At 35.8% G+C, this 12877-nt stretch overlaps 1 protein-coding gene across 2 annotated transcripts in view; it reads right to left on the reverse strand.

Moving 5' to 3' along the window:
* Positions 1-1283: 1283 nt before the first annotated feature.
* Positions 1284-12877, reverse strand: part of PTPRQ (protein tyrosine phosphatase receptor type Q) — a 218386-nt gene continuing 206792 nt past the window's right edge. For both annotated transcript variants that reach the window (XM_032346908.1, XM_032346909.1), the window contains 4 exons: positions 12370-12518; positions 8378-8513; positions 2738-2861; positions 1284-2491 (listed from right to left, as the gene is read on the reverse strand). In XM_032346908.1, the coding sequence (XP_032202799.1) occupies positions 2454-2491; positions 2738-2861; positions 8378-8513; positions 12370-12518 (447 nt within the window). In that variant the 3' untranslated portion in view covers positions 1284-2453. The remainder of the gene's footprint in view (positions 2492-2737; positions 2862-8377; positions 8514-12369; positions 12519-12877) is intronic.

The following is a 12877-nucleotide window of genomic DNA, read 5'->3' on the forward strand; positions in this document are numbered from 1 at the left end:
ATCATTTATATAGGTGAGTTTTGATTCAATTTTAGGTATAGTTTTGTGATAAAGCTAGGGAGTGATACACATTCAACAGGTGTTCTAATATTTTTTTTTTTTTCTGTGAAGACAGAGATTTTTTTAAACAGGTTTCAAGTAATTTCAAGTGGAGATGAAATTATTCTGATCTTAATGTCTTTTAGAGATGTGCTATTTAATATATGGCCTGAGATGAGGCAGCAGTATTATAACTTGAATACTTACTAGAAGTTAAGAATCTCGGGTTCTACCCTAGACCTACCGAAACAGAGTCTGCACATTAACACAATCCCGAGGTGATGTGTATACACATTAGAGTTTGACTGGCACTGTTTTGTAAGAGGTCTTATATTAAACCTCGGCTTTGTACACACACATATGCATATACACATGGGTCAAACCTGAAACCCTACGCTGTACATATCTGTTTTATACACATGTTGTAAAGAGTGGGCCGGCCTGTCAATTGACCTGCTTATTTTCTTATTATTTAATACACTAAAAAGTAACCTCATGAGTACTTTCCAAAAGCTGTCGGTCTTCCGTGAATACAAAAACCCATATTCATAACTATTGACTCACCACACTTTTTCATTAACTGATACATGAAGGAAATTGAAGAACTTCTACTCCAACTTCAATCTTTTAGAATTCTCATTTTTTACTGTTTTCTGTAATTTTCTATAGAATAAAGTCGGAACAATAGTGGATTTCATTATTACACTGCTTTGCCAAGAAAAAAACAAGAAACAGGACTGCTTATAAGATTAAAGAATTTAATTTCTTGGGTAATAAATTTGATTTTCAAATATCTTACTACTGATGGTCACCTTGGGAAATAGGTATATGTTAATTAAATATATTATACTTTAGTACTATATTGTATTTATATATGATTTACTGCATTATATTAGTTAAGGTAATTATCAATTATTTCTCACTATGTGATATAAAATAAAATTTAGACTTACAAGGACCTCTGAAATCATGATGCAAAGTAACTCAGTTCCTTAAATTTAATTTTATTGGCCATCACATTTCCTATATGTATATGCCAGCAGAAAGAAGCATAAGGTATTCTTTTTTTTTTTTAAGACTTTATTTATTTATTTGACAGACAGAGATCACAGGTAGGCAGAGAGGCAGTCAGAGAGAGAGAGAGGAGGAAGCATGCTCCCTGCTGAGCAGAGAGCTCGGTGTTGGGCTCGATCCCAGGACCCTGGGAACATGACCTGAGCGGAAGGCAGAGGCTTTAACCCACTGAGCCACCCAGGCGCCCCATAATTCTTATTATAGAAGAAATATAATAATTGATACTATTTCATTTTAAGATCCTTAATTGAAATATATGATGAAATAATTTCATGTAGTTCAAAACTTAGTACATTGTCACTATCAAACAAAAAGGAAATTGAAATATATTAAGAAAAAAATCTCTAATTTGCTACGACCTGGTTAATTTTTTTGTTTATAGTTTCCACGAAGTACACTCCTCTAAGATCAATCTTGCGAGATGAAAAAAGATCCTTTTATATAATCTATTCAGAAATTTCTGTTGGCACCACCATAGCACATCATTAGTTTACAAGTTTGCCATACATCATACATTTCTGCAGAAAAGACCTTTCAAAACTATCAATACTCGGTTGAGTAGACATCTAATAGACAAATACTTTGATAACCCTGTATTTAATGCTACAGCACAGTGGTACAGCTTGTCCTGAAAAAGGTACAAAGGTACAAATGTACTCTGTAGCTTCGTATCAGCAATCACACTGTTTCATTTTTCTTTTTGTTTTTCCAGCTAAAGATCACAATGCAACTAAATAGCCCTAAGTGTCCCCAAAGAGCTACTGTGTGTTGTATAAAGGCTAAGTAATCCCGGCAGTGTCAAGGGGTTACTGTTCAGCTGTTGGAGATCATGAGATGATATCTCAGCACTCATAAAACAGAGGAATCAAAACACAGGGGTGTACATGGAAGTGTACAGATCGTTATGACAGTCCTGGAAGTTATCCACAAGGAACGTTAACACCTTGGAGGCCAAAATAACACGACCGAATCAACATTTACAACTTCTGTTCAAGATTCAATCTAATATGTGGGGAAAATTTATGTGGAAACATTCATGCTAATATAATGATAATTTTCTATTTGGCTCATTCCAAAGATACGGAAGACTTAAAAAAATCTCCGGGATCTCTTCTTTTAAACATTTTAAATGTATATTAATTCTGTACAAAAAAAATGACTACCCTGAATTACTTATTTCCTAGAATTATTCCTAAAATGTCAATCCATTTAGTAAGGCACAGTAACAGAAACACAGAGATTTCTTTAAGGTTGTACATTTCAATTCAGAAGAGTGAGGGGGAGATTTTGGCCCCTGGGATTTGAAAATGTCTTCCAGTTGTAATCTTTGGTCTGGATATTTACATGGTGGTCTCTTCCCATTCAAGCTCAACATCACCTATAACATAAAGTAACATGTCACAAGAGAGAACTGAAACTACCAGTTCAAAAGATTTAAGTGTTTCATAGCAAAAATAGAGCGCAGATACAGAGGCTCTTACCTTACCTTGGATTAGAGAGAAATAATAAAAATTTGCTATATGCACTAACCAAGCTTCTAAAACATTTTCATCTAAAACATTAAATTTAATTAAATTTATGCTCCTGGTACACTAGCAAATTGGTACATGATGCCTCTGTTTACCTTCCATGGCATCCAAAGAGTCCATCTTCTGAAGTGCTGAATAGTTAACAAAACAGATGGGCTGATTACTTCCTTTACTTGATAAAAGATCCAGAATGCACTGGTATAAAAAGATATACTGTGCCTAGACACCAAAGAAAGAGTGGTTAAATAAATGGGTAGGGTGGATTTTTTAAAAATTATTTTTTCTTATAAGGGGAGCTATGCTGTTACAGTGAAAAGTAAGGCTGAATTTAAAAATGTTAAATAGCCAAATGAGAAGCATAGAATTTACCATGTATATAAATGATTTTGTACCATTTCAAACATCAGGTTTTCTAAATTCCTATGGCTTCTTGTAGCTCCAATTTTTTTTTTAAATACTTATCATTAAACCCCATGCTAATTTGTTCTTGCTTGCTGTGATTATAAAAAGGTGGCAAATTAGGTTATTTAAATCTGTTTATGAATTTCCTTTTTCTTGTTAGGTCTAAATGAGTAATTTTCCTTATAAACAGTTTTCTTGTTAGAATGATTAGAATGGCTATTCGAATGCAGATGATTCATTTGCTTTCACTATCTGGGAGTGAGCACATTTACACACCATCAGCACATTTAAAATATGTTTGACAATTCTGTTAATCACCTGATATTTGGCCTACCCAGTGTCAAGTATCTGTTCTTTATTTGTAAGTACGAGGCAGTTGATCACTGAATTATCCAAACACCCATGCCCCAGACAAGGACTCCTGTTTCATCTGAATGTTTAGGCTAAATTCAGTATCGTCTAGGTTTTTTCAGTTTTTTCAGTATAACTCAATAACCTGTTAGCATTTCTGACTTCGGACTTTCCCAAAGTTCTTAAGGTTAAGTCATAGAAAATCACCCTCTTTTTTACAAAGGAAACATAACTGATGTTAAAGGAACATAATCCAATATTTATACTCTACATATTACCTATTATCTATGTACGTATGTATATTGATGATTTAAATAAGATGTCCTCTAAGGTGACCATCTTCAGAACTCTATGTTCATATCCATTTTTACTGTATCTCAAAACCTTTTTGGAACTCCTCTACTGAAACTGTCTTCAGAAACTGTTGGTCATTGTTACGAATATCTATTTCTTCATGAATTACAAAACGCTTCCACAAACATCTCCTCAACAGAATGTCAATTCTGGGAGGGCAGAATCCTGTCACATTCAGGACTCCATTCCCATTACCTGTAATAGTGCCTGGCATGTAGTAGTTACGTAACAAATGTTTGTTGACTCAGTATCATTTAATTCTCACAACTAGCCAACCTTTACCATTTAAGGAAGGATTTCATTTGGAGAACATTTAGAAGTCATTAGGGATTAAGTTTTGTCAGCCAGTGGGCGATCAAGTTACATGATTCAATTTTGGTAAGAAATGAGGTGTCGTTATACAGTAATGAAAATCCTGTCGAAATTGCTAGTAAAGTACTTCTCATGGTAGTTCCGAAAAAAAGTGTATTCAAATACATGTCACATGATGAGTAACATCCTTGGCAGAAATATATGGACCTAATATAATTTCTTTTAAAACAACAATCATTTGAATTGATGCGTTTTGGTAGTTCTTACAAAATCACATTTGAATTTGAAGTCACATTTGATATGTGATGCTTCAGACTGTCCCGATCTCATTTTCTCCACTGGAAAGAATGATAGGTTTAAATTCTGCCAGCAGGCCAGGCTGATTTCCAAAGGGCAGGACTGTATTTTCCAAGATCCCTCTTGCCATGATGTGTTATTGCCAAGGAGGCAGTGGAGAGCTCAGTTCTAGTTCCTGCCTTAGATAATCATGGTACCTGAAGAACAGAACTTGTCTGATGTTTAGCTTCCTCATCTGGAGGATCATAACACCTATGTTGTGATATTTAAAGGACTTACTATATGTAAAGTGCCGTGCAAAAGAACTAGGCAGCCTAAGTATATTAGCTTTTTTTTTTTTTTTTTTTCCTTCTACCCAGCGACTTCATATCAGTAAATTTCTAGGAAAACCAGAGCAGGACAGGGACTCATCCAGATTAATCTTTATTTGATTATTATTTGATATTTGATCCCTAATGACTTCTAAATGTTCTCCAAATGAAATCCTTCCTTACATGGTAAAGGTTGACTAGTTGTGAGAATTAAATGATACAGAGTCAACAAACATTTGTTACATAACTTCTACATGCCAGGCAGTACTACAGGTAACGGGAATGGAGTCGTGAATGTGACAGGATTCCACCCTCCCAGAACTGACATTCTGTTGAGGAGATGTTTGTAGGAGCATTCTGTAATTCATGAGGAAATAGATATTCGTAATAATGACCAACAGTTTTGAAGACAGTTTCAGTAGAGGACTTATTTGAGGGTCTGATAGCCGCTCAGGATATTATCTCACTGAGGCCTGTTCTCTCAGAAAGTTCTTGGGGTGGCTATGAACTGTTTTTTGGTAGACAGTGAAAGAGCTCCATGTTCTCTGCTGGGTCTGGGCCATGCTCCCAGAGCAGGGTTGTAGTGGTAATATATTCTGAGGTTCCCACCACCCAGCCCCTGCCCATGGCTACTGTAGTATGTGCTGAGACCGCATTCTTCATCCAAATGGCAATCACTCCCGAGTGAAACAGAGGAAAGTAAGAAACCACTCTTGTGCAAGGCAATCCTGATTTGTAAGGGCTGGAGCCAAGGACTGTGGTCATTTTCCTTTTTATCATCAAAGAGAAAAGATGGTAATGAGCAAAACTTCTGGGAAGGAAATCAGGTGAAAGAGAGCTTCTGAGTAGCAGCTTTTCAGCACGGAGGGAATCCAGCAGAATTCCGTCAGATAGTTACTGCACAATGGGGAGGGACTGTGTGTTTGCTGCTTTAGTACTTTCTCTTATTTAATACTGACCATAAGCAAGTATAACATGATGATTTTACAAAAGAGAAAAAACTCAAAGCGGTTATTTAAACAAGTCACAGAGCCAGCAATTAATTCAGCAGCTGAGCTGGAATCCTAATTCCTTTCTCTGACTTCAAAAGTCATGTTCTTTCCCTCCCCTACCCAACTGTAGCATATTGCTTGGGCTGGTTAGACAAGCATAATATACGAAGTTGAGAGCATATATTGTGTACTAAATTGTGTGAAATTATTAACAGGCATTCTTGAACACACTGTTTACCAAGTTCAGTTCCACAAAAATATAGAGCTTGGCAAAATAGTTTCAACTTTTATTCCCTGAAGAGGGACTCTAGATTCTAGAAGGAAACAAGATCCCGATCTGTCCCACCCTCTATCCTATCCAAATCTTGATCAATGTCAAGAACAGGGAGTACCTGTGTGCACGAGTAATCTAGGGACACAGGAGGAGAAACACTAGCTTAGTGCTTATTCTTACTGTTAGCAAACATAAAAAAGAATTTGGGTTTTTTTTTTTTAAAGATTATATTTATTTATTTGACAGAGAGAGATCACAAGTAAGCAGAGAGGCAGGCAGAGAGAGAGAGAGGAGGAAGCAAGCTCCCTATTGAGCAGAGAGCCCGATGCAGGCTTGATCCCAGGACCCTGAGATCATGACCTGAGCCGAAGGCAGCGGCTTAACCCACTGAACCACCCAGGCGCCCAAGAATTTGGGTTTTAATAATGGTTCATAAATAGTTGGATTGATATTGGAACCCTTATCATTGAGAACAAGCTACCTAATTTGTGGGCCCACTGCAAAATGAAAATGAGAGTGTCCTCCCTCAAAAATCATTAAAGATTTTCAAGATAGTGAGAGCAAACACTAAGCCAGGTGCAATGTCCTATTGAATATGGGGCCTGTGAGATTGTACAGGCTGTACACCCAGGAAGTCAACCCTGGTCACAAGTTATCTTCCATTTCTGAAATATCCTAAGGGTAGAGTGATACTTCACTCCTTTGTTCCCCTTCAGCATATAGGGGAATGGATATGGATTCCATTACCTAGTTTCACCTAATCATCACAAAATTGTAGTGGCTTAAAAAGATTCCTACAAAGAGACCATGGATTGAAGGTAGTGTTTATCACGTGAGCCCAGATGAACGACAAGGAAACGGCAGGGCTGCTGTTCTTTGTGCTTCTAGAATAAAACTTATAACCATTCTGTGAGGTTAAAAACAACTATGTAAGGAAATATGACAAAAATCTAGATCATTTTTTAAAAAATCATAAATAATGTATAATATATATTTATAATATATATTTAAAACCACTATTGAAACAGAATTATCTCATGCTAAGGATCATTATCTTAATAATAATATGAAGGCATCACAATTACAAGATTTCAAAATATTACTTATTTGATCTTTATCTGATATCTTTGATTTCTCATTTAGTACATATGCATTTTATAATTTATATAATTGTTCAACCTACATTTAAAAATAAATATAGATTTATTGGAATTGAATGCCCAAGCATTCTTCCTGAGAGGAATGTGCAGTCCACAAAGTTTAAATGTCTCTGGTCTAGAGCAGCATCTTTCTAATAGTATTAGTGTTCCCCTATATAACATTATAGGTACTGAGGTCAAAAGAGGTTCAGGGATTTCACAATCATGTAATTTTGGGAAATAATGTTCATAAGGGTTCTGGCTCTATAACTGTCAATGTACAGTCACATAGAGACTTTAGGAAATTCTAAGATCAGTTTAACTTCTTTTCAAACTTATTTAGCAAAGAACCCGTTTTCTCACACCTTTAACAACTGTGATGGTGCATGTGTTTTCTAGTAGGTATTGCAGAAATTACAGCAGATCTAGATATTTACCATGAGAAAACTTCCATTTGAAAAGTATAGAAATATCAGTCCAAATATACAGAGAAAAATCTTACATATTATAGTTAGACAGACTCTGGCTTGAATTTTGGTTCTGAAACATTAATTGTATAATCTTGAAATATCACTTAAATTCCTCGGATGGAATATCTGCTTCCCTATTTGTAAAGCAAAGCCAAGAATACCTAGTCTGTTGATTAGTTTTATTGACACTGCTTTACAAATAAAGTATTAAATAAGAAAATATATTAAAGGATTATCATAGAAGGCGGAACTCTCTAGACACCCAATGTAAGTTTTTGTCTTATTACCATACTATGTGATTTTTTTAATGAAGAAAAATCTATATATTTTATAAATGTTTTTGCCTTTAAACCAAAACAAAACAAAAAACTCCCAGGGAGTTAGCTAATATGACAACTGTTTTGAGTACTAACATACAAAGGGATAAATATGAACACGTGAAATACATAGAATCTCATAACAGTCAATATTTTAAGATTTTCCCAAATATAACATTTAGCATGTTTATAAAAGAAAATGATCTGATTCATTTCTTAAGTTTCCCCAATTTCTTAGTATTTCCCCAATACTAAGGACATCAATTTTTGAATTGCTTTCTATATGCCTGTCAGTATAAACAAGCTAGGATGAGCAGTCAGTAACAGTACTGAGGGGTGACTGCCCCACGTGGGATGTCCTCCCCAAACCTCCTCCCCTCTAGGGGGTTTATTATGTAGAAAAAGTATCTACTCTGCAACAAAGTTTCAAGTCCATGCCCAACCAGACTGCTGCCGCTAAGATCCTCCCTTGTAGAAAGTGCAGAGCTGACACTAAACACAGTTTAGCGGTCTTACCAGGTTCTGTACCATGCACATTCTTTCACTTCTCAGTTCAGCTACTAATCCATATATATCCACAAAATCGTGGTCATTTATATGTTGTGTCAAGTGGTCCAGAGCAATAAAAACTCCAGTTCTTCCAACTCCAGCACTGCGGGAGGAATAAGATTATATAAACATTGTTCATCATGTTGATAGTGATGAAAAAAGAGAACTGTGAACTATGGTAGTAATATACTCTCAACAGGTCCTTTTCTTACTTGGAGGAACTTTTTTTTTTTTTTTAAAGATTTTATTTAAATATTTTATTTGACAGACAGAGATCACAAGTAGGCAGAGAGGCAGGCAGAGAGCGAGAGGAGGAAGCAGGCTCTCCGCGGAGCAGACAGCCCGATGCAGGGCTCGATCCCAGTACCCTGGGATCATGACCTGAGCTGAAGGCAGAGGCTTTAACCCACTGAGCCACCCAGGCGCCCCTTGGAGGAACTTTTTTTGGAGAGTCTTTAGATTTGTGTTGTTACTGAGACTGTCTAGATAGTTCAACATGATTAATATCAGCACTCTATCAAATGTTTGAGGTTTTGTTTTGTCTGGTTATTTTTTCCAGTTGAACTTTTCCTCTTCTTTCGTATTATAAAGGAGATAGTTGGAGAAGTATAGAGAAGAGTTAAAAAAAAAAATGTTGAAAATTCTTGGGGCGCCTGGGTGGCTCAGTCAGTTAAGTGTCTGTTTTGGGTTCAAGGTCATGATCCCAGGATCCTGGTTCTCTGCTCAGCAGGGAGTCTGCCTGCCCCTCTCCTTTCGCCCCTCCCCGCAGTGCGCTCCTTCGCTCACTCTCTCTCTCTCAAATAAGTAAATACAGTCTTTTAAATAATTGTTGAGAATTCTTAACACCAGAAACTTTGTATTGAACATATTTTTGGTTACCAATAGAAATGCTAAACATTAAAAACATCCTACTCTTTAGCTCCATAGCATTTCTCTGTATCTTGTTGGTAATCTCTTGTGTGTTCTTTTCACTTTCTTTTCTTAGATTTTTTTTTTTTTACTTCCTATAGATAAAAAAACTGAAAAGCTATTTTTTTTTAAATTAGTTTAACACCCAGGGACAAGTATGTGCTCCATAGAAACATTGAATTGATAAACGTGACAAGACTTATGCAGAAATTCCCATTAGAAGGACAAGAATCTTGGTATTTGAATGGTTAACCTAGGAAGTAAATATAAAAAGAACAACAAAAGACGTTTGGCAGGTCACCTGGCCTTATAAATGTTACTTTGAACAACATAAAAATGCCATTTTGTAGGTAAGAAATAGTCGAATCTTAGCAATATCTCATGATTCAACCATGTAAGAAATAATGAGCATTTCAATGTAAATTCGATTATGGCAACACATGCGCACATATGTTGAAAAGTGGAATCTGTCATGACATCATTCAACATACCTCGAGTGTCAGAGCCTGTCCTAGGCATCTGGGGTACAGCTGTGAAAAACAGCACAGAGTCCCTGAACTTAGGGAGGTTACTCTCTAGAGGACAGAGAAGGGCAGTGCATAGCTAAGTAAGCATGCATAGAATGTGCCTGGCGGTAAAAAGTGCTATGAAGAAAGATAAATCAGGTTAAGGAGAAGGCATCTCTGATTATGTAATATTTGAAAAGAAACTTGCGTAAGAGAGCCCACAGTTGGGTCTTTGGGAGGGGAGCACATAGCCCAGGGGAGTGGGGGGAGAAGGGATTTGAGTGGCATGAGTTCTGTGTGCTAGAAGAAGAGCAGGGAGCCCAGATGGGCAGAGTGCAGTGGGGAGGCGAGAGGGGTGAGTCATCAGAGTGTGCTGCAGGGCTGCAGGTGGAACTTGGGAAGAGCAGAGTCAAGGATGACCCCACGGTTTTGGCGCCACACAGAAAGGATCTGCCTGCCATTTACCAAGATGCAGGTTGAGAAGCAGGAGTGAGTTTGGAGACTGAGTCAAGCATTCTGTTTTAGACACATCACATTTTCAGAGTTTTGTGGTCACTCAGGTTGTCACATCAAATTAGCAGTTAAATGTATGTCTGAGTTGAGGTGAGAAGTTGGAGTTAGAATAAAAATTCAGTAGACAGTTTCAAATGATGCTAAAAGAGAATTATTAACATGAGCATGCTTTTTTCTGAACTCCCTTATCCATTCCAATCACAAAGAAGGAGATTCTCTCTCTTTGATTATGGATTGGAGTATAGTTGACACACGGTGTGACAGCATTTCAGGGGCGCAACATAGTGATTTGACAAGCCTATGCATTTTGCTGTTTATTACAGTGTAGCTACTCTCTGCTCTCTACTCTGAGGCTACAAAGGTGATATTAGGTCCTTTTCTAACAGACTTCCCTGTCAGTGGCACTGTATGTGCAAGATACAGAGAAGCCGAAGGCAGCTACTGCCCATTAAAGGTTTTAATCATCAATGACCCAGCTTAAAAGCAATCATCAACGTTAGAAGAAAACTATTACACTATTTACACTATATATTATTCTGTTGAAAATGTTATGTAGAAGAAGGAGAAATGGAATTGGGAGGGTAAAAATAACACTTTAACTTTTTGTTCTATATGCTTTTTAAATCTAAGCATTATTTAGATATTTTATAATTGAATCTAAGCATTTATGTATTACCCTTATAATTTTAAAAAATCCACAATATTCCTGGAAAATATATAATCATTTAAACTACATGGTGAGTTTTTTTCCACTAAATAAGAGTAAAAATTTGGATGGATTGATATTTTCTTACATCTTTAACCACATTAATTATAGTATTTATCTGTTAGAAAAATTATCAATTATTAGACTTATTATAATTAATAATGTATTAATTATTAATGTGACTAAGATACTATTACTTAAATATTTATTACAGTAAAGGATACATAACATAAAATTACCATTTTAAGGATTTTTAAGTACACACATCTAAGTTGATGTTAAGCACATTCACAATGCTGTGCAGCTGTCACCACCATCCATTTCTAGAACTTTTTCATCATCCCAAATAGACATTCTCATTAAACAACTAATTAGACAATGCACCCATTAAATAACAACCGTCCTTCTCTCTCTCCCTTGAGTCCCTGGTAGCCACAGTTCTACTTTCTATCTCTATGAATTTACCCATTCTAGGTATCTCCTGTAAGCTAAATCATAAAATAGTGTATTATTACCTACTTTTTCTCTGGTTTACAAACCAATTATCAAAGAGACTCAAGTTGAGACTTATTTAAGTTTATTATGATAGAAAACAATCAAATCCATCTGTTCAGAAAAAGCTCTGAATTCTAAACAATCTTGAGTTCTATTTCTTAGAGTGTTAAATACCAATTAAAAGAAAGTGGAGAAAAACTTCAATTTATAGTTATATTCCCTTAAGTATGTCCAAAGATCTAGTCAAAGGAAGACACCTGTGTAGCTAAAATTTGTAAAAATTGTTGTCATACTTGGGTTGCTCACTTAATTTGGTCTTTAAATTTTGTTTTCTTTTATTCTTTATAACTCAAATCTAAAAATTTGCTTTTATGAAAAAAACTTAAATTATGGTAGTAGGTTAATGCCAATTGACATAATAAAGGATCAGATGTTTATCTGTAAAATTCTTAAAATCTTACACACACACACATACACACACACACACACACACATCAATGAGGGGCTACTATTAAAAAAAAAAAATTGAAGACTTTCGTTTGAGAGGCATAATCCAGTCAAGAGTTCAAAAAGATTCCCTTACCAGTAAGATACTTTTCCTTGCTTTTAGACACCTTCACTACTCATTTTATTTTTGCCATCTAACCTTTTATAAAGTTAAAATTTGATCCATTACAACCAGTAAAACATCTGAAAACTGGAAATTGGAATGAAGCTACATTAACATTCTGCCAGAAAATAACCAATGGTATCATGATAATAAAAAGACCACATTGACTTTAAAGACCATATCTAGTGTTTCATATAGGTTCTGGAAGTATCTTCCTTACCTGCAGTGAACAATCATGGGCGTGGTGTCATGCGCTCTGCTTGCTCGAACCAATTTTACAAAGTGAACTAGAGGGGCACTGTTTTCAGGGACCCCGTGCTCAGGCCAAGCAGTAAAGTTACACTGTCGAACAGTCATGCAATCTCCATGCTAGGTAGCGTGACAGATTAAAGAAGCATGACATGATTATTAAAGTATCACAATGAAGGTTTAAGGCAGCTGACATCCTACCTTTTAAAGGTGATCTTTTAAAAATGACTATTTACCAAACAGAGGAACCTGTTTTTCATGATTTCCTGCAAGACAGATCTTCTATGATTGTTACAATAAAGCAAGTTGCCTTCCAGTATGAATGGAACAAGTAAAAAAGCTTGCGAACAGATGATAATATAGAGTGTTTATATTCAAATGTAGTGTAATATTTGGTAGCACAAGAATAGGAGATTTTAAAATAATTTCGATCCAAAATTAAATAAACACATTCACATATTATTCAAAACACAAGTATT

Source organism: Mustela erminea, chromosome 6 (assembly GCF_009829155.1).
Source record: "Mustela erminea isolate mMusErm1 chromosome 6, mMusErm1.Pri, whole genome shotgun sequence".
NCBI lineage: Eukaryota > Metazoa > Chordata > Mammalia > Carnivora > Mustelidae > Mustela > Mustela erminea.